The following is a 22,279-nucleotide window of genomic DNA, read 5'->3' as shown; positions in this document are numbered from 1 at the left end:
ACAAAGCCATTTTACAGCTTAAGCCCAGAAAGCATGACTGTGATTAAGGCCAACTGCCTACGTAACTTAGGAAAGTGGAGTCCTGCTTGAAGGCCAATAGCTGTGGTCAAACTAGAGCAGCATTTCTCAAAGTGGTCCACATACCACTTTGAGAAACCTGTTAACTGGCCACTCCAGTGTGTTTACTTCCTGGCACCCTGGCCACGGAGCCTTGCCGCTCCTATTGGTTCTGTTTTGTAGCCACGGGGAGACGCAGGAAGTGGAGTGAGCGGAGCTGCTGCATCCTATGGCTGTGGCACCGGTAAACACACACACTGGAGCTGCCAGTTAACAGGTTTCTCGAGTGGTTTTGAGGACCACTGTGAGAAACACAGAACTAGATTGTATTGTCTGAGAAAATCAGCCTGTCTTCATTTTAAAATATCCAGTGATGCAGACTCCACCACAGCTCTTGGTAAACTGTTCCAGTGCTTAGTTCGCCTCATTTTCAGTCTGAATTTGTTTAGCTTCACTAAAGTTACCAGGTATGCTGCTGATTTGTTCTCCCCCATTTGTGGTCATTCCAAATCCTATGGTTTTATTTGTAACAGTTCAGGCATTAATCCCTCAATTTGGGCCAACAAAGTGGATATTCGTTCCATTAACAGCTGTCCCTCTGGAAGTTTCAATTAGTTACATCATCTTCATTGCCTGCACTAACCTGTTCTGACATGCTGCGGGGCCGTGTTAGCCACCTACAGTTTCAGTGGAAGGTCATGAGTTTATAAATGGTTGGGGATCTTTTAAGAGAAGAAGGATTGTTGTGTAGCAGCTGTTAAGTTGGAAGGCAGGAGCCATGGGGTCAGTTCCAGGCCCTGCCACCACTCATTTTGCAACCATAGGCAAGTCACTGCCTCCCTGTGCCTAGGCTTCCCTGCCTCATTGTTTTTGAGGTGCCCAGCTATTGGGATGATGAGAATCAGAGCATGAACCAAGGGTAAGTCAGTCAAATAAGGTGCACCACCATCAACATGCATTGCTGTGGCCAAGGAGGCATAAAATGCAACATCTGTTGGTGCTGGTGCTCGCAGGCCAGCATATCTCTGGCCTATGCAAAAATGACTGTCAAGAAATAGTTTTGCTCAAAGACATGGCTGTTTCTTGCCATCTCTCTGCCACTGAAGCTACTGGAGCATCTGCTGTGGGTGTCCTTTTTGCTATTTCTTTCTATGCCATATGCCATAATGCCCAAACAATACCACTTGCACACAGAGTCAGGCCTCTATCACATTTCTTCCCTGCCTCTTCCCCCAAATGGATCAACTATTCTCACTGCTAAGATCACCTGGCACATGGGGACTGCCTGCAATGCTGTTAGCAACAGCCAAGAGAGTTATACTGTGTCATCCCAGCACAGAACAAGCAACAAAGAACAAAGGAAAAGGAGCCCAGAACAGCTCTTCATGACTTTTGGTAAGGCCTATAAATGAAAAGCTATGTAGCTTACATACACTGCCACCTAGTGGGGCAAAAAGTATTAATCAAACTACAAGTATATGTACAGGCATCCTATGAAATGAGGTGCAGCTGTTCTCGGTCTCTCTCAGATCAGGGCTTTTCAGAGCCAGGCAAGAGGAATGAGGCAGTGAGAAAGCAAATGGTACCTTTCAAGTATTCCCTGCTGCTCTCTGCACCATGAAGCCCCTTGAAGTCTGTAAGCACCTCAGCACGATCACTAGTCTATACCTCAGAGCCCTCTAAAAACAGTCTGGTTCCATTCATTTCTAACAGCCCCACTGACCACAGACTCCCTGTCTGACCTTCGGCATTCATCTGCCTCTGACCCAGGCTGAAAAATGGAGTGAGTGCCTTGACCCTGTGTTTCTTTCTCTTGCCCCTACAACCTCCTTATTTATAAAACATCTGCCTTTGCTCAGGCAGAGAAAGATATCTGCTGGAGCACTGCTCTGCCACAAGAGAGGCCTGCCCCTCAAAGAAAGAAAAGTCCCCAATGATCTTATTCAACCCGTCAGGTTTATTTAATATTTTTCTGAATTTTTGACACATAGGATATGCCCGAATCTCAGGACTATCAAGTCTTATCTATAGAAAAAATAAATTCATTAATCTATAGCAAAAAACTTTTCCCTCCCCACCCAGAACATACATGCAAAGTACAGACACCCGGGGCAGAGCTTGTCACAGGTTTATAGCCTTCTGCTCAATGTAATACAAATGTAACAAAGCCTCTCAAAGTCATAGAGAAATTAGTTACTTAGGAGAAATAGTCTTGTCCATATAGCCATCAGGGTGTGTGTAGTTAATTACACAATCACAGTTGATGCACTAGCTACAAAATTATAGATTTAGTGTCTCATATAGTGCAATATTTCCAAACCATTAAAGGAAACTTAAAGGGGAGCAGAGATTTGTTAATAAACAATTTCAGGCTTGTGATCTAACAGGACACTGTGTTTATCTAAGAAAAAAGATATTTTGTCATATCTTAAACTACAGTAAACTGTTACAGGTCAGTGTCAGGTGCTTTCAGTCTATTAGATCATGAAATGGTTAACAAGTGTTAAATGTTCACTTACGCAAAATCAAAAACAGTGCTTACTCTTCTCTCTAAATTCTCCACATTCACTCAACTTAGTAGACATTTGTTCTTTCACTAATAGATCAGTTCATTCCTACGGCATAGAGTTCACACAGCAAAAGGTCCCTAACATGGGAGGATTTGAGATGCATTTTCCAGCATTAGGTGTCCAGGAGAAAAGGCATATTTCCTTGAAATCCATCATCAATTAAAATGACAGAACAGAAAACAAGACAGGGCGTTCGGATGCTCGTTTTAGTGGTTCTGGCTGGGAGCATTTTCTGGTCAGCTTTCTACTTCCTGTCTCTTCCGGGGGCCTGCCCAATTCCCTAGGGACCAGTTCTGGTGCCAAGACTTGTGCTATGCAAAACATGTTTGGGTTTGGATTCCCTGCCATTCATACCTACTGAAAAGATCCTGAAGATGAGGTAGCTTTTGCATTGTAGCATCTGCTGCTGGGTGACTCGCACAGCAATGCTTTTTTCAGATCCACTTAGGGTGGGGTGGAGAATAGGGCTAGTTAAAAATCACACACACTCACATATACATCCCTTGAATGCCAAGAGGAGAAAAGAAGGGGGCGGGAGAGCTGGCAGCCTCAGCACGAGCTCTCTTTATTAGGCAGGTTGCAGCAGGCAGAGCGAAGAAATTAAATAAAACTAATTATGTGCCTGACATTAATACGCATTGTGCTTCCCAGAAATCCATGCAGCACAAGGGGACACCTGAGAGAGAATTACATGGAGGATTGCTGGATGGAAGCAGGACTCATTCTGGCTGTAAAATGTCGGAGGTGCAAAGCAGCAGGCCAGCTGCGTAAAGAGGTTTGACAGGACAATCTCTGTATTTCATCCTTAAGAGCAGTGAAAATGGCCAGCACGTGTGACTCTCCCTCTCTCTCACACGCACATACAAACCTTTCATCCCCCAAAAAGACTCTTTTTCAGAACCACCAGCAAAAAAGATGGATGCAGCAGGTGAGCATAAGCTAATAAAAATAAGGCCTAAAATATTAAAAATAAATAGTTTGGCAAACAAACATCATTGGGTTATGGAGAGGCCAAGTCTGGGCTACTAATGGCCTAAAGCAGAGACCTCCATAGGGGAAAGAGCGAAGATACCTTAAATATGAATTTTACAAACTTCCTAGCAGAGGCGTTTTACCTTGGGCAGTTGGCGGCTTGATGCATTCCAAGCATTAATGTTGAACATGGAAGATGCATTTACTGACACTGACACAGCTGAACACTATACAAGTGTAAATGTACTTCCTGGTCACTTGTAAGATGAAAGTAAAATTAAGTTAAAACCTTGTTCTAATTTGCTTAAAAGCAAAAAGTGGTCCCTCTCCTCCAACACACAGAACTGGCCAGGAACCAACGAGGTGCGATTGTCTCTGCCTTCCAGACTCCGTGTCTGTTTTGCAAGCTCCAATTCTACAGCACTTGGAAATTGTGTTTGAGATTGGAGGGCTTATTGTTCTGCCATTGTTGGCTGTTGCTTCTAAACTTGGACAAGCAGTTTGTTGTCACTGAAGATGAACATAGCAGCCTTGCCTGATGCACAGTCACCCTTGCAAAGCTTTTACCACAGTGAATGGGCTAATGAAACTTACAGTCAATGCAGCAGAGCCTCCTAATTTTTCAGTAACATTTCCATCAACACCTTGCGGACAATGACTTCCCTCCAATGAAAAACCTGGGCCATTTCTTAGGAAAGGAAAATAAAACCCTCAACATGACAGCAACTAACTTGGACTCTTCACCAGGGCTCAGGGCACACTGGCTGCTGGATCCATGCTGGGGTATTCAGTGCTATCTTAGTGCTCTCCCTAGGTTTGATTTTAAATGACAGATTACATGGCACCAGGGTTAGACCCAGCACTTTTCCTAGTGCTGCCGGAAAGCATAGGCAAATCCACGGCTCTTTAGCATCGGCACACTCCCTGTGAACCTCTAGTCCCGTTTGCATATTTCCCTTGGAGCCGACCCACTCTCTTTGCACGAAGGGCTGTCTCTCCAGAGATAGCTCGCAACTCCCATGTGCGAAGGCAGCTACGAGAGCTCAAAGCCTGTGTTCATGCTGATGGCATAGCGCAGCTTCTCTCGCAGGATGCTCTTCTTGCTGTAGTTGGGAAGCTTGAGCAGGTTAAAACAAGTAGAAGAGGTGGGGAGCCGACCGCCTGGCTCCTTCTTGCGGATGGTGAAAAAGCCCCTTAGCACGCTGCCCAGTGTATCGCCAGTGTCCTGGGAACAGAGGGAGGGGCGTGTCACCTTGCACTTCTCTAGCACACTCCAGCAGAGCACTGTGCAGCAAGCCACAGCATTAAGGAGGAAGGCATGATCCTTGTTAATAAGGGGGGACACCAAGGCAGGGAGATTAATACACAATAAGACTGTGGCAGAAGCAAAAGTCTCCTGGCCCCCTTTAGCATTAAAGGGTCACTTCTCCTTGGGGATAATTCAACTGTAATTGGCTCTGCAAAATCCAATGATAGCAAGACCCAAAGTAAAACAATCGAGAGGCAGTGCAAACCACAAGGGGAGTTATTAACTTGCAGGTAGGCAATAAAAGCATGGGCACGAAAGGGTGTGGGAGGAAGTGCATCACATTAAGGTGAGTATTTCACCTTGTCTCCTTAACACTATCTGAAGGACATTCTCTGTGCACAGGAGCCTGCTAGTTGCTACAGGGAAGGGGTAGAAGCAGGGCAGGGTACGGAGCAGCTCTGTAAAAGGCCCGAGGAGGGGATCTCCAATGCATAAATGCTGAGAATCCCTGGTCACAAACCTGATCGTCTGAGACTTCTACACAGCGGATGGAGAAAGGAGGCTTGAGGTAGGCAAAGCCCAGAAGTGGAGGCCGGGAACAACTAGTAACAAACTAAAACAAACGTGGTTAAAGACTGGCAATCATGGATTGTTAAAGCAATAGGGCTTGGAACTAATACCAGACAGCTTTCTTCTAAAGAAATGGTTTGCTCATTGCCTGGCACCATTCTGCTGACTGTTCTAATGATAAACTGAAGGTAAGCTACTCTGGGAGCTGCTGTCTGCGGCATTCATTCCCCACAGCAGATTACAGTGGCTCCTCATAACTCATTTCTTCTCTAAGAAAAGTGATGATATGTAAGCAGGGATATTCTCTGCAATATAAAACAGTCAGACATAGCCCAATCCTTACCCCCTATCTGACACGCTGCTCTCCGCCTGCCCCAGATCCCACACCTCATCTCTCCCCTCCCACCCCACAACCATCCCCGTGGAACCCTCCAGTTCCCTCATCCCTGACCATGCTGCCTGGAGCACCAGGACTGGCCGTGCTACAAGCCATGCAATCCAGATCATCGGGGATGGTGGTATGGCGAGCCTACCACCCAGGCATAGCGAGCCCCAGAATGGGGAATAAGGAGCACAAGCTGCGAGGAGAAGTGAGACAAACAGGGAGGGACCAGGGGCTAGCCTCTACAGGTGGAAGTTGGGGGGCTGGACAGAAAGGTCCGGCAGGCCAGATGTGGCCCACAGATTTGTCGCCCTCTGACCTAGATAATGGAAAGATGAGCAACATACCCCCACGGCAACTCTATCAGGAACGGAGTTGGGAGACATTTACCTTTAGAAACATTGCTCTCTCCTCAGGGCTGAAATCGTGGGCTAGGATATCCCAGAGCCAGATAATGACCCTGTGACTGCCATGGAAGCCACCGTAGTACACAGTGTGTTTCCTGAGGAAGGACAGAACATAGTGTGCTTATGCTTCACTACATTCCTGCTTACCAAAGGGCTACAACTCTCCCTATACAGAGTTAAATGCACAGCTGAATCCCAACGGGGACTTGAATTGCTAGTATTCCCTGAAACGGACATCCACCTTTTTCTGCACACTTCAAAAGTATTGGAGAGGATAGAACAAATGTCCCTCTTTAATCCCATGGTTCTAGCCTGGCTCCTGGGAAATATTCTTCCCGGTGCTCTATTTGTTAGGGCTTCCTCCAGTTTAGCATTATACGACATCAAGTGTGTCTCTGGACTGTTAATTTGAAGATGTTAATAAAAGTCTGGAGTGGAGGTAATTTTCATGTAAAAAATCTCAGAATAAGAAGTCCCATGGCATCTTAGGGAACGTCCACAATAGGAAATAACTTCTAAAATAGCCATTTCAAAATAGCATGTCCACACTACAGAGAAGCTTCAAAATTAGTCTGAGGCAGGCTCCCGTAATGTGGATGTGCTTTATCAATTTAGAACCCCTGGAAGCACTGGAGAGTAATTAATTTGAATGACTCTGGGAAATGTTATTTTGAAACAGCAGCAGTGGAGTTTCCACACTACCACTTTTTTGAAATAAGCTTTATTCCTTGTGGAAAGCAGGAGTTATTTCAAAATAACCAGCCCCTTATTTCAAAATAATGGGCTTCGTAGTTCCATCAGATGGATGGGAGTGGAAATTTCAGAGGCAGGGGTGTATATATATATATGAAAGTACATCAAGAGAAAAGTCACTTACCAAATTTGTTATGCTTTCATATATATACACATCCCTGCCTCTGTAATTTCCACTCTCATTCATCTGATGAAGTGAGTTTTACACATGAAACCCATGACCCTAACAAATCTGTTGGTCTCTAAGGTGCCACAGGACTATTAGTTTCTATCTTCAAAAAACAACAAACACTGCTCCCCCTCTGAGACCACTATCTAACAGCATAACTGGTCTGTTGGATAGCAGAACAAGGTGAATGAATTGCTCACTTACTTTAAGTCCTCTAGGTCAATTTCAGCATTGTCACCAGATATGAGCCGCTGTAACTCAGGTGCAGAAAACATCCGAATCCATTCAAGCTTAATTATCGACCTGAAGCCACTAATGAGCGCAGCCGTCTGACTTTTTATCTGTGTGTGCATCCGAAAATGAGCCATGAGGTGGATGTAGCTGATTCTGTGCAAAGGAAGGAGGGGAAAATCAGAGGATACCCCGCACACTATCACTGGCATGGCACTTTTCTCATTTACAATGCACTGCTCAAAAAGAACACAGGGCCTTGATCCTGGGCTCACTGAAGTCTATGGAAAGATTATGTGGAGGGGAGGGGTCGACCTGATTGCTAGGGCATATTTCACCCCCATGGGTGAGCAGGAAAGCGATGACAGAGACTTCTTCCTACTCAGTTTTTGTACAGAACTCTCCAACAATTCTTTCAGCCAAATAAATGACACACAAAATCATTTCATCTGGATGGCTGTGCATATCCTGCCGAAAGAGGCTGTAAGATCTTATAGCAGCTGTTTTCCCCAGTCTGTAAGGGTCTGACAGCCCTTCTCAGCCCTGACACAGAACTTCCAAGAATGCTGAGCACTTACAATATGCACATGGTCAAAACACTGCCATATATCAGCTAGTTGCTGTTAATCAGCTCCTTAGAACTACTGGGTTTATTTGTTCATAAAAACAATTTTCCTTGAAGCACTGTATACTCAGAGAACTAAGTAAATCTCTTTGAAATAGATAAGCTCACGGAGGTTAGGTCCACCAATGGCTATTAGCCAAGATGAGAAGGAATGATGTTCCCAGCCTCTGTTTGTCAGGAGCTGGGAATGGGTGACAGGAGAGGGAACTCTTCATGATTACTTGGTTCCGTTCATTCCATGTAGGACACTGGGCATTGGCCACTGTTGAAAGACAGGATATGGGGCTAGATAGACCTCTGGCCTGACCCAGTGTGACCGTTCTTATGGTCTTATAGGACAAATATAGCCTGCTCTGAAGAGGTCTCATCTGAAATGGCATTAAAGGGATCCAGAGTTAGCAATATCTTGAAACAGAGTTTTCCAAGATGCAGCAGTTAAAGGGGGGGATCTATCTGAAGCACTGTCAGAATCCATCCAAAACAAACTGTTCTCTCATTGGAGATAGAAACACAGACTCTGCAGAGAACCATCCATCTAGCTATTTTACTGACATTCCCTCCCCTGCCTATGTTAGACACCAATCCTTTTAACCTGGCACTACGTTTGTAACCCAAGCTAACTCAAAGACTGTGACAAGAACCATTCTAGATTGCCTCCGTAATTACATGTTTTTTTTCAGTTTCCTTTCCCCAGCTGCTACTGTGTGTTCTAAATTCTGTGCATTGTGAGCAGAGTGACACGCAGGATTTCCAACTTTCTTCTGGACAAGCAAAAGGGAACTCACTGATCTGACCGCAGAGGAAGATTAAGACTGTGGGCATGTAATTTTAAAGTGCAGCTGAGGCAGATGAGTCTCCAGGTTGAACACAGTCCTGACATGCTGTTCAAGAGCATGCTGCAGATTAAGAGTTTAGACACGCATCTGCATCACAGAGATTTAATCAGTGGTGGGGAATGGGGATTGTGGAACAAAGGAGGGGGGGCTTGGTTTTTAGGCTTTCACAACTGACATTTATGATAACTATCTAAAGCTGGTTATCTGTGAAAATAGCTCCAGGGCTCAGTGTCTCCTCTGGTTTCCTGTGTCTAAGCACCACTGTCTGCTGCATTTGAATTCATCACTGCGTCTTCTGAAGAACAGCATTTCATACAACTGCCACATGCTATCATTCCGAGAGAATCTGTCTGCTCCAAGGTGTCTTTCAGCAGCTGTGCCCTCTGTGCTCAAGACCGTGTGCCTGAATTGCTTTGAATCCATCTGTCTCTATCTATAACCATCACTAAATCCCTCTGAACATCGCAGACTGTGTGCCTTTGACCTCAGAAGTGCTGTTTCAAAAAGTAAATTGTCAATTCTTATTTTGCAAATCGAATTGAATCCAATTTCTGCCGATGAAGTGTAACCAGTAAATTCTATTAAGATATTTATGGGCACATTCTACTCCAATCCATCTCAATCTATTCCAGATACAAGCCCAAGGAACGAGAATGAAGTATTTTACAGTGGTGACCTTACAAATCTAATTACTTTACTTACTTATTTTCGTTGGTAACAGGAATGGTCTTCCCTCCAGGAATAAGTTCATGGCAAACAAGCTGAGGGAAGAAATTATTATATTGCTAATTACTGCCTGAACACTTCCCTGGACAAAGAAGCCTTTCAGAAACTGGGACTTAGTAATTAGAATTTTATGGTTCTCTTTTACAATAAAATGTTAGGATTTAAATGTTAAACAATAATCCCATTTCTTCTCCCAAACCAGTGTTTCATTTCAATACAAGCACAGAAATTGAACAGTAGGGAATTGCTCAATGGAGCCAGCTTGTCACTTTTTCTCCATTACCATATGCCATGAGTACTGCACACAAAGCACATGCAAAGAACCATAAGGGTGAAGAGCGAAACCATCAAAAGTAGGAATGTTAGCTATCAGGTAACTGAATAGTTGTGTAACCACATAAAATCTTATCAGTTACATGATTACGTGATAGTCTCCAGGGGCAGGGCCGGCAGCCAATGCGCTCCTGGGGAGCCCCCTGCTGCCTCTGTATCAGGAGCCAGGCGGGAACCAGTCTGCTGCCCTGCACTGCTGCCTCTGATACAGAAGCAGCAGTTCAGGGTAGCAGCAGCCCCTGTCCTCAGGGCTCCGAGCTCCCTATGGACAGAGGCTGTTGGGGTGGGGAAAGGGCAGGAGAGGCTGTCGCTAAGCAGCCTCTGAACGTGGCAGCCCTGGGCTGTTGCTACACTTCAAAGGCAAAAGCACTGCATGGTAATGCCCTCACTGACCCCAGGCTTCATATAGCACTGCCACTATGAAGCACTGCGTGTTGCAGGAAGAAACCCCAGCTGGCCCTGGGCTGCACGCGGCATTTCAAAGCAGCAGCACCGGGTGGAGCCCAAGGTCTGGCCCCAGGCTCCGCACAGCACTGCTACTTTGAAGTATCCTCTTTTCCTTCCCCCCCTTGGTGCCTCTTTCTGCATTTGCTTATCAGATAGTTGACTAGTCCTTGATATCCCTCGTGACTACCACCATATCCTTGCCAAATTTCAACTTTTCACCGAAAAAAATTACTAAACAAAAAGTGTACAGAGGATAAAAGCATCTCTTTTTCCATTTGCTTGTTTCTTCAAAGTGTGTGGGAGGGGCATTCTGGATCACATTTTCCACGGTAATTCACTTCAAACTGGGAACAAGCTAGACATATTTCAGCCAGAAAAAGCAACAAATTTAGATGTAACTGAAAGCGATTCCTTTTGTTGTATCTGCATTACAGATCTGAAATGGCCTATAAGAATCCAAACATTGAAATATAACTGAATAAAGTGCACCTCATCTCCTTAATCAGCTATGCAAACAAAACGGGTTGATTCCAGGCAATCACAAACACCTCTTGTGAAAACACTGAGCATATTTCATTAAGAGGGCATACTGCTAACAAGTCAGATTGCAAGATTCTTTCCTGTGTCTTTGCACAAGACACTAGCAGGAAAATAAGAATATAGGTCCTCAGGAGTCAACCTGGCCTACACTGAGGAATGCTTGAACTCATATCCCTCTATCTGGAGCGCTAAAGGCTTGTCCACAGTAATGGACAGTGATGTGTGTGGATCACCAGAGCTGGTTCCCACAGAAAACTCTGTGTGGGAACATCAGACAGGCAGGCAGAACACACCAGGTGAATTGGAGTCACTCACTCAAGATAGCTGCTAGAAATGTACAACAAAAGGCTTGAAATATCCTATCCCAGTCACCAGGAAAACAGGCTGCCAGGGCATAGACGCTTGCTTGTAGCTCTGAGCAGGTGTGAGGAAATGGATAGGAAAAAGAGAGAGGAGCAGAAAGGAGACTAAATTTGAAGGGGAAATGAGCACCAAGACATGCAAGGCCTACCTGACCCATTACGTCTTCATCATAGGAAAGCGTTAAGCCCAAGTCGCTGATATCTCCATCGTAGCGCTAATGGGAGGACAGATGGGATGAATGGGGTCAGTGCTCAACCACGGAGAATCACTCTCCCTGTAAGTGATCCTCCCAGATACCGTTTTTTACCTCGAGGCAGTCACCCCTCCTGTCTGCCTCAGGGTAGAATGTCAGCCTATGAGCAAAAAGTAGCACGTAGAAATCCCTGGCTCCCAATTCTGTGGTTAGACCACTAGCACCCTTTCCCCTATCCCCCCCTTTCCCTGTAGCAAGAAATCCCACACACCCCACTGCCACCTACTGTTTGAACTGCTCTTACAAGCAGTGTTTCCCAATTTTATTTGGCCACAGAACCCTTTTCAGCTTAAAATAACTTCAAGGAACCCCCCCCCCCCCCCCCCCTAGGGTTCCCAGGGTAAAATTTGGCAAGCAAAAAACAAAAAAAGCCCTGCCAGAATTGGTTGAGTAAAAAAACCTGCAAAATACTCTGTCTCTTTAAGAGGAGGCAGGGCAATGCTGCATTCTCACGGAACCCTTACGTTTGCTTCGCGGAACCCTGGGGTTCCACAGAGCACCAATTGGGAAACACTGCTTACAAGCATAACTATGTTCCCAGCTAACGAAGAGAACAGCTTTACAATTTACACAAGCAGCGGTGCACAGGAAGGGGGCATTTGCTAGAAATATTAAGATTGCTGCATCTAACAGCAGGTAGAGAAACACCTCTCCTCAATACAAGAGGAAAGAGGAATTTTAGTGTCTGAGGTCACTACTAATACCCAGCTCCTATACAATGTTGTTCAGTTGCAGATCTCAACTTACTTTACAAAAAAGTCACTCATCCCATTTACAGATGGGGGAAAATGGAGGCACAGACTGGACTATGGCTTGCCCAAGGTTGCAAAACAGGCAGCAGAACTGGGAGAAGAACACAACTCACCCACGGTCCAGTCAGGGCTATAGCCACTAGCCCATACTACCTCCTTTAAAAGGGCTTTTGGAATTAACCTGGCAGGCAAAAATTCACATCTGTCCCTGCTGGCATCCTCTTGTAGACCTCTGAGCAGCACCAGTTAAGGTGTGTCTAGACTACAGGGTTTTTTTTTGAAAAAAAGTGGCCTTTTTTCGAAAAACTTCCCCTGCATCTATACTGCTGCCGCGTTTTTGAAAGTAAATCGAAAGAAAGTGGCAGTTTTTTCAACCGCGGAAAACCTCGTTTTACAAGGAAGAACACCTTTTTTTGAAAGTGCTCTTTCGAAAAAAGGAGCTACATAATGCAAACTGTGCTTTTTCAAAAGTACTGATTGTAGTTTAGACTTTTGAAAAAGCCTCTTTCAAAAAAGGCTTGTAGTCTAGACGTAGCCTTACAGTGAAATGGGAAGGCAAGGAACATATTGCTCAGACCTTAATCGAGGTGAGGTTTTTGTAGAACTCTGAGTCCAGAGACGGAAGTTCATCCACTGAGCTGTAGAAGACACTGTGATGGTGCCCAAGCAGCTGACTCAAGAAGAAGGAAGCAAAGGGAACATCCACAACTATCCCCTGTAATTAGCCGGAGAGAGAAAGCGTGAGCATCCATTTTTATGAGCCATGTACAACATCACCAGCTGCCAGCCCTGTAAGATAAGTTGCAAGCTTCTGACTTGTACAGAGGCAAAAATACAGCTTGCTCACCGAAAACAGATCATATCCTCTCAAGAGCCCACCACTTTGCAGCCCCATCTCTAAAGAGTATCTTGAGATTCAGAAGCACTGTTTCATGGGGTGGATGAGGGAGGAGCTCATGTCTTGCCTTTCTATAAGCTCCTAGCACAGGAAGTTCTCAAAGCACATCTAATATATAAAGAAGAATGTTTGTATGTTTGTGCGCTAATAACTTGGACTCTAAGAGCTACTGCAACCAAACTTTCCATGGGATAGCCTTTCCTCCAGGAGAAGGTTTTAAGGTACTTTTGGCCCGAGCTCAAGCTGTAAAAATAAAAAACTAACTAACCCGCTGCGCTGCAGGGGCCGGCTCACCTACCCTGGGTCCCGTGCCTGGCTCTTGCAGCCCCCAGTGCCGTCCGGGACTCACCCCCGCAAGGTTACATAAGCAACCCTCTTCCCCCCCCTTTCTCCCTTCGCCAGCACACAGTGCCCCGACCCCCACCCGCACAATGGCTTGGGCACGTGCCCTGCCCCCCACAGCACCTGCAGCTCCGGGCATGAGCTGGGGTGCCCCTCCCACGTGTAACCTACCCTCCACCCGGGGTCGCACCCACCCCCAGGGTGGACACGGACCTATATTTTAATCCCTATAGCAGTGGTCCCCAAAGCGGTGCCCACAGGCACCATGGTGCTCGCTGGGCCATTTCTGTGAGCCCTCCAAGTGATCGGAGCTGGCCCCACCCTTGGGCGCGTGGTGCATGGGCGGCCCCGCCCCCAGGTGCATGGCGCAAGGGCTGTGCCGACCCCAGGTGCGTGGTATACGGGTGGTGCCAGACCCTGGGCGCACAGTGAATGGGCTGTGCCGGCCCCAGGCGTGCAGCAAATGGGCGTCCCCACCCCTGAGCACATGGCACAGGAGCGGCGCTGGCCGCAGGTGCACGGCGCATGGGCGCTGCCGGCTCCTGGGCACGTGGCGTATGGACGTCCCCGCCCTTGGGTGCGTGGCACAGGAGCGATACTGGGCCCAGGCATGTGGGCGCTGCCAGTTCCTGGGCGTGCGGCACAGGAGCGGCGCCGGCCCCGGAAGTGCGGTGCATGGGTGGCACCGGCACCTGGCACACGGCGTATGGGTGGCTCCATCCCCGGGCGTGTGCACGGCCCTGTCCCTGGGTGCACAGCGTGGGAGTGGCCCCGCCCCCGGGCGCCCAGCAGCCCCAAAAGGTTGGGGACCACTGCCCTATAGAAATCAGTGCAACTTTTCTACCATTCAAAAAAAGATAGTTTTAAATATTAACGAATCCTCCATCACCCCTTGTGATAAGCAGCAGATATTACCCTACTTTAAAGACCAGGACATGAGAGGGGAAGTAACATGCTCACAGTGACCCAGTGAGTCACTGGTGCAGAAGGGCAAAAAATCTAGGAATGGGGATCCTGCTGCTTTGCTCTGAACACTGGCCTGGATATACAACTCCAAGCATGGATGCAGATTGAGAGAGGCTCTGCTCACATAAAAGCTGCTTAAGCAGATGATGGGGACATTTCTGAAAGCAGAGCAGGTACAGACTGCCAGCCACATGGAACATACCTGGGACCCTATTCCTTCCCCAACCCATGAGCTCCTGGAGAATGTGACTCCATCCTGTGCAGAGATGGCAGTGTACGTACGAAGAGAACTGATGCCAACAATGGAATGCATTAGCATTATTGAGTGGCTTGATGCACAGAAATGAACAGTGTCAGAGCACTGCCTGTGCAGAGGGGCAAGAGACAGGGGCATGGCTAAGTGTTCTTCTGAAACTGCTGACAGTAGAAATGGCTTATACCAGGCAAGTCAAATTGGCGTTTGGCGGGCTGCATGAGGCCCGATCAAACTTTTTTGCAGCCCCCAGAACATTTTTATAAATGAATGAAGTGCAGCCCACTGGCCTCTCGCAGCATGTGGCCGAGTGCCTGCTTGCAGCTGGCCGGGCCGCTCCGTGCCGCAGCAACTGCTCACAGCCAGCCAGGCTGCTCTGCACATGGGCTCACGGTTGGCTGGGTGCTATAGCAGGCACTCACAGCTGGCCGCTGTGCTCACGCCACCCCAGTGCCTCAGGCGGCAACGTTGACTCCGGGACCCAGGTATTAGGTTGAGGGGCTGACTCTGGGGGAGGCATTAGGTTGGGTGGACTGGTTCTGGGGCAGGGGAGAGGCATTAGATTAGGTGGTGCGGGGAGCACCCGGCTCTGGTGGAGGCCTTAGGTTGGAGGGGCTGGCTCTGAGGGAGTGGAAGGGGATTGGGTTAAAATCGGGGTATGGGAGTGCCTAGCTTTAGGGGAGCGGAAGGGGTTATTTTGTTAATATTTTGTTTTTTATTTATTTATTCCCAAATAATCACAAAATGTATATTAATTTTATATCAATAAATATGTCAATTGTTTGCAATTGCATGAATAATTATATTTATGAAAATCTCAAACTTACAAAGTATCTGAAATTTTCACAGAAGCCTGTTCTATTTGATTAACCATGGTCTATACATGTTTTTATTTCAACAAAACAAGTTATGTATCATATACAAAATTTAAAAGTACCTGAAATTTATATTTAATTTAAAAATTATTTAATATGAGCAAATAATTGTACATATCAAATTATTGTAATATTATAAAATATACCTAAAACATAATCTATAAAATAAATAACTATGACTTTCCGATAAAGTACATTTTCTTTGGTGGCCCTAGGGTTGCCAGGTGTCTGGTATTGGTGCCTTCTGCTTGGCACCTAAAATGCATTTTTTTTTTTTGCTCATCAATGTTTTTTCATTTTTGGTCAAACCATCTAGGAGCCTTAGCCTTAGGTGGCTTTGAAAGCTATCATTTCATTTGTGCAGTCCTCAGTAGGCTTTGAGTTTGACATGCCTGGCTTACACCAATCATCTAACCCTTCCCTCAGCACTCAGCGATTCCCTCTACTTCCGAGGGACAGTTCTTTGGTCTAGCAGATTTCTTATATTTAGCTTAGCTGTCCCTCCAATTCCGCATCTTGGCTTTCCCTTTATATATGAGACACACTCACTTTTGGAAGTGAAAGCAAAACTTCCTTCTTTCATGGTGCTGTTCTTTTCCAGCTGGCAAATGCCATGGCCTGGCCTGCCTTTGGACAGCAGGGCAGTGGATTCATCAGCAGCAGAAGTGGTGGCAGCAGAGGGAGCCCCCACCCCCCCCCACACACTGACTTGGCCAATTCCTTCTAAGTTTTGTAGCTACTAAGTGAATTTTTTGTTGGATACTTGGGCATATTTCACCTACGCAATCCACTGCCACTGCAGGGGCCTTGGACACTAGAAGGCCCTCAGTGTCCACTGTTCTCTGCCTGTGGCAAACAACAGTTCAGAGTCCTATGCAGATTAAAATTCATTGGTTCAGCCAAAGTCATTGGGCTCAATCTAGGGTAGGAGGGTGACATCCAATGGCCTGAGATATATAGGAGGTCACATGTTCTCTTTTGGCTCTAAACTGCAAGAAGCAAGGCCATCCAGGCTGGCATTTTCAAAGCAGGCCAGGCAAGCTGCATGTCAGTAGGACATGTGGGCACCTAATTCCCTTTGGGAGTCCTAGCCCAGCAGAAATCTTGTAACCCAGCATTATTCTGATGTAGCATTCCTCGGGGCCATTCTGCCCTCCTCTGCATGCCACTAACAGATCGCAACACCCACTGACAGTTTGCCTGCACATCTACAGGGCTGCAATGAGTTGTGCATGAACAACACTGTACTAAAGCTAGAAACATCCAAGTGTTCGCCTCTTTTTACTTGCCTCATATACAGCCTTTCCGAGCATTTTGCCCACGAACTCAAAGAGCTGGAGGTAGTTCTCGTGGATGTAGGATGTCGGGGATGGATACAGCCTCTCGTCACCACTGGTCGTCTACACAAACACAGTAGAGAGACAAGAGAACTCTGCTGTGAATAAGGGCCAGTTTTCACTGGTCGTTTCAGGCTGGGGGGCAATCTGAACCTATTTCTACAGCCCAGAGTCAATACCTTGAAGAGGTTGAGTGCAGGGTCAAACACCTTCTTTATGATCTCCTCCAAGAACTCTTTGAAAACACCATCTTGATCAATGCCAGCCTCATCGACACCCAGGTCATTCACAAACTTCACTCGGATAACTCCCTTCATGGCATTCTGGGACAGCTGCCTTAGCTGTTCGTATCCATCCTGCCCAGGTAGGAATTGCCATACGTTAGCCATACAGAAGGACTCACAAATGCTACCGTTACATGGAAAAGCAGGCAGCCTCTCTCCCCGCCCCTCACCCGCCCAGTCTCCATGAGGGAAGGAATCATTTTGGTGCCCAAAAGAGCTTTCTAAATAAAATCCATACACACCAGTGAAGAAAACAAGCCCTGCTCTACTGAAAGGAGCACAACCAATGTTGATTCCACCCCTCGACCCTTCTGGTTTCTGCAGGCTGTACAAAGCATGTGTCTCGGGATGCTCCATTCTGAGAGCCTCAGCACAGCCTGAGCCTTAGCTTAGTTGGAGATTCTGAGGCACTTATTTAACCACCAACCCAAGAAAAAACAGGAACTCCAGTGCTAGATTCCATCGCATCAAATAGGCAGCACCTTTTCCCAGCCTCATCAGCAGCTCCCTGGCTTAAGGTGAACCCAAGGTGCCACTGAGAGGAAAACAGAAGCACTTTGAAGAACTTGCCTCCTCCCCCAGTATCAAACCCATCTGTCCTCAGATTGCTATGTCAGCTTGTGGTGTTGGGAAGCCCCCTGCTACTGGATGCCCAAACATCCAGGGTGGCAAAATACATCCACTCCTATTGGCAACTGGCTAGAAAGCAGTGCTCAGACCCAGTCATCCACACATTCAGGAATTACTACAATCCGCACGTCTGGAAGAGAGGTGGAAGCTGATGAGCGCACACAACAGAACTGTCACAGCCACAAGAATGACCAGGAACTTCATCATGTTCAGAATACGGATGTGAAAGATTAACTGGTGGGGGCTGGAGCAGCTCCCCATCTGTGTTGGGCAGAGGGCTGCTTCAGCCCTGCGGGGCCTGCCGTGGATAGGGGCTGCTCCAGACGTCTGTGGGGAAGCAGCACTCAAGCCCAGGGCTGGAGCAGTCTCCTTTACTCGGTTTTCTAGTTAAACGAGAAGTAAACTTCACATGTAATTGGTTAGCCAAATACACAGGATTTTATATCCCTAGTTCAGAAATGGATACTAACACCTTCCTCGGGCTTAGCTATCTCTCAGGTAAGGTTTTCAAAGACAAGAAGACATAGCAAACACTTGGAAAATGCTCCTGCAGGCTGTCAAAGAACAAAGGAAAGACACCTTTGCTTTTTCCATTGTTAAACATGCTCGGAGACTATGAAAAGAGGCACCACAGAGATACCTAGATCAAGACACAGACAAGCCCTGAACCCCATATTTATGGTACAGTCTCCAACAAAACCAAGACTCTGGCTGCTAATTTGCTTCTCTGGGCTGAGCCACTCACCTCCAGCATGCGTGAGCGGCGGATAGTTATGTGTGTGACATGAGGCGATGCAGAGCTGGTTTCAACCAGCCCAAGTTTCTCTTTCTCCTTTGTCACCATGTTTCGGAAAAGAAGGACCCTCTGAAAAGAAAATCCAAGACAGGCTAACAGTGTCAGATTGTGAGTCTCTACCCGGAGAAAGGTACACATGCTGCTCCCCCCACATGGATGGACAGTTAGTACCAGACAGACAAATAGAGCACATAAATACAGTTGCTTTCACAAACCACCGCCATATAAAGGAGGAACTTTAGCTATGGGAGATTATACCCAGGCCTACATCCTACTTGCCCATCTCAAAGGGGCAGATACAGTGATGTCAGCAAATCATGCTCACAGAAAGTGAGCAGGATCTAGCCCATAATATCTTTTTGACATTCTTTCCTCACACAATTAAGAGAGAAGCTGCTGTGTTTTGTTCAGGAAGGTTCCCAGTTAGTGAACGTAGTGGCTGGGAAGGGGAAATCCCTCACTTGAATCCCAGGATCCAGAGAGATGCATTCTGGAAAAGGATAGCTTGGCGGGTCTGTATTTATCCTGCTGGGGCATTGCTGCCAGTGTGAATTAATGGGAAGAAAGAACTGCTCTCACAAACAAGATCCCCTTCTCTAAAGGAAAAGAAGAGGATGCTGGTTATTAGCAATCCTGATATTGACAAATTCTGGTTAATAGCAATATTTTGTGGAGAACAGAGCCTGTCTGGTTGACTGTAACGTTAAACTGGGATTTGGATATCAGGAGCAGTCATAACTCTTACTGACAACTTCTTTTTTCTTGCCATGCAGCCTTGCAGGCCCCTGGCACTCCACAGCTGCAGGCACATTTGTGAGGCTGCAGTGAGGGAAAGCAGCAGGGTGTGCTCAGCATGGACCCTGAGCTGCAGCTGAGCTTTGTACAAGTAGTAGGAGAACTGGGAGCCCAGACAGCATCTCTCCCTCTGCTCTCTGCATGGCACCCGGCTCTGGAGTGTCAGAGTCCCCTTCTCAAGGAGAACCCCATCTACAGGCAAGCTTGTGTAGGTGCAATCAGTGAAGAAATGACGAGGAGTCCTGTGGCACCTTATAGACTAACTGAAGTGTAGGAGCATAAGCTTTCGTGGGCAAAGACCCACTTCGTCAGATGCATGACATGCATCTGACGAAGTGGGTCTTTGCCCACGAAAGCTTACGCTCCTACACTTCAGTTAGTCTATAAAGTGCCACAGGACTCCTCGTCGCTTTTGCAGATTCAGACTAACACGGCTACCCCTCTGATACTTCAGTGAAGAAAGTACAGGGATATGCCAAGCCAGGGTTCCCAGGGCCAGGGCAGGGAACAGCACAGAGAGTGCAAAGATAAATACTGTACAGCCTTGTGGGCCCCTTATACCTTCTGTCAGAGCCATCCTGTCCATAGTTTGTGGTAGCTGCTCCAGGCCTTGCAGCAGCCATCTCAACCATCCTATAGACAGGATTTGGGGAATTACCTGGGGGCCAATTCGGGACTGCAGCAGCAGTCTGACCCCCTCCTGCACTCACCACAGCAGCAGGAGCTGGAGCAACTCAATAGTCTGAGCCACTCCATCCCACTCTACTGGGCTCCACTTCTCCACTGCAGCAGGAAACAGCACACCACAGCCCCTGGGCACTCCACTTCCCAATGTCCCAGAGATGTGTGGTGCACTGGGCACGGAGAGGGTGGCAGGGCGGAGTGGAGCAGGCTGTCGGGTCACTCCTGCTCCCCTTGCCATGGTGAGTGCAGAGTGTGGGGGAGGGGGAATTTGCGGGCAACTTTTACTGCTTCTTTGTATCAGGCCCCCAGGTCATCTCCCAGTTCCTGTTGCTTTGGGCGGGAGCTTTGGGCATGGGAGCAAAATAGAGCCACAAATGGGATGGGAAGAGAAAGGCAAAGCTTTGGGGGATGGGGTGGAACAGAGGCAGGATGAGGATGGAGCAGTGGTGGAACCTGCAGCCCCACAGGTGTCTTCAGTTCTCATGGAGAGCCCCTTCATACAGACTACAGCCCTGCCCTACCTTCTGGTGCCCTAACCACAGCCTCCCTCCCACTCTGAAGCACTGGGACTGCTGAATTCCTTCCTATTGGGCTACCAGAGCCTGACCACAGGCTGCCCCACACTGTCTTGGGCTTAGGCCTTTCACACATGGGCAACTTTTGGTTATTAGCAACATCTTACTGGGAAATGAGAGATTGCTAATAAGCAGCATCCATTGTATTTTAACTGGGCTTTTGGGATGTGAATTCAGCACTGGAAAACCCGTGAGGCTCAAGCCCCTTTTGCTCACCCACAGGATGGGCTGTAGCAGGGCACACTTCACTCAAAGCCCTCCTGCCCACATCCTACTCACATTCTTGTGGGGGATGACATGCGGGATGTACTGCAAGAGCAGCTGAGCTCGTTTCTTGTCTTTGTCCAGCTCTTGGAAGAGTACACTGGGTTTGAGGTCCCTTAAAAAGCAAGACACATATTCAGAGTCCCTAAGAAACACACAGAGAAAACCAGGCTTGGCAAAATCAGTGGCAATAACTTTTTTAAAAGCACCTAGGAGATTCAGGAGCTTAAATCCCTTCTAAAAATGGGACTTGGAGGGTTCTGAAATTTGTAGCCTGTACAAGTGATACTGATTCACAGAGAATTATTGCTCTAGAGAAGCAAGGGAAGCTCCATCACTGGGGACTTACTGAAGTGTCCAGCCAAGGCAAATAGAACACAGCGAACAACTGTGGCTGGCACGGCAGAACACTAAGGAAGTTCCACGTGTGACCATGTGACATAGTCCAAAATGGTGAAGACAAGACCTGCTACGATGAGAAAGCCATGCAATTGTACGTGGCCCTGTGTGAGGTCCCAGCACTCACTTTCGCAGCCAGTGGTCCTCAGGAGCAAAGCGCCGGCGACAGTCTCTTTCATACAAAACCATCAGCCAGCCATGAACAGAATGAAATAACTCCAACGTCTCTCCTTTGGCATTTTCTACAAAAGAGACAAACACAGAAACATACCAGTGACCAACACCAAGCAGAGAGCCACTCCTTTTCCCACTGCAAACCCAAGAAGCTAAGTGTCCTTCACCTCCACTGTCTTTAGGAAATTGAAAGGGCTCAGCCTCTCTCTCTCTCACACACACAAGTGTCCAACACCTCTTAGGATCCAGGCTTGAATCCCTTGGTCCTGTTACTGGCCACCACAACCAGCACCAGCAAAAGGTAAACACACTTAGAGCTACATGATATTTATACGGGTATCCAACAATCTTCTTGTGATTTGGCATAGATTTACCCAAAGTTGGAATATATTCCTCTCTGAAAACTCCCAGAGCTGAAGTAGCAAGTACAGCCATGCTTTACTAGAACCTACTGAACATCAGAAGCCATGGACACAGAGGGTACGTCTAGACTACAGGCTTTTGTCGACAGAAGTTTTGTCGACTGATACTGTCGACAAAGCTTCTGTCGACAAAGAGCGTCTAGACTACATCCAGTTCTGTCGACAAAGCAAGCCACTTTGTCGACATGACAGTGTGGACACAAAGGACAGTGTACATGCAATAACGCCTTCTGTCGACAGAACTCTGTTGACAAAAGGCATTATTCCTTGTAGAATGAGGTTTACAGCTGTCAACAAAACTGCTGAGTTCTGTCAACGTTATGTTGACAGAACTCAGCGGCAGTGTAGAT

The 22,279-nt window shown here is 47.1% G+C and overlaps 1 protein-coding gene across 10 annotated transcripts in view; it reads right to left on the bottom strand.

Moving 5' to 3' along the window:
- Positions 1 to 1,994: 1,994 nt before the first annotated feature.
- UBE3B (ubiquitin protein ligase E3B) overlaps positions 1,995 to 22,279 on the bottom strand; it is a 40,760-nt gene continuing 20,475 nt past the window's right edge. For 9 of the 10 annotated variants that reach the window (XM_075898815.1, XM_075898816.1, XM_075898814.1 and 6 more), the window contains 12 exons: positions 21,461 to 21,575; positions 20,950 to 21,049; positions 18,566 to 18,685; positions 17,086 to 17,262; positions 16,859 to 16,969; positions 12,813 to 12,950; positions 11,379 to 11,444; positions 9,524 to 9,582; positions 7,334 to 7,516; positions 6,191 to 6,302; positions 5,369 to 5,461; positions 1,995 to 4,923 (listed from right to left, as the gene is read on the bottom strand). In XM_075898815.1, the coding sequence (XP_075754930.1) occupies positions 4,633 to 4,923; positions 5,369 to 5,461; positions 6,191 to 6,302; positions 7,334 to 7,516; positions 9,524 to 9,582; positions 11,379 to 11,444; positions 12,813 to 12,950; positions 16,859 to 16,969; positions 17,086 to 17,262; positions 18,566 to 18,685; positions 20,950 to 21,049; positions 21,461 to 21,575 (1,565 nt within the window). In that variant the 3' untranslated portion in view covers positions 1,995 to 4,632. The remainder of the gene's footprint in view (positions 4,924 to 5,368; positions 5,462 to 6,190; positions 6,303 to 7,333; positions 7,517 to 9,523; positions 9,583 to 11,378; positions 11,445 to 12,812; positions 12,951 to 16,858; positions 16,970 to 17,085; positions 17,263 to 18,565; positions 18,686 to 20,949; positions 21,050 to 21,460; positions 21,576 to 22,279) is intronic. The other variant, XM_075898819.1, reaches the window with a different exon arrangement.

Source organism: Pelodiscus sinensis, chromosome 15 (genome assembly GCF_049634645.1).
Source record: "Pelodiscus sinensis isolate JC-2024 chromosome 15, ASM4963464v1, whole genome shotgun sequence".
Classification (NCBI taxonomy): Eukaryota; Metazoa; Chordata; order Testudines; family Trionychidae; genus Pelodiscus; species Pelodiscus sinensis.
This window is presented reverse-complemented; position numbering and strand designations above follow the sequence as displayed.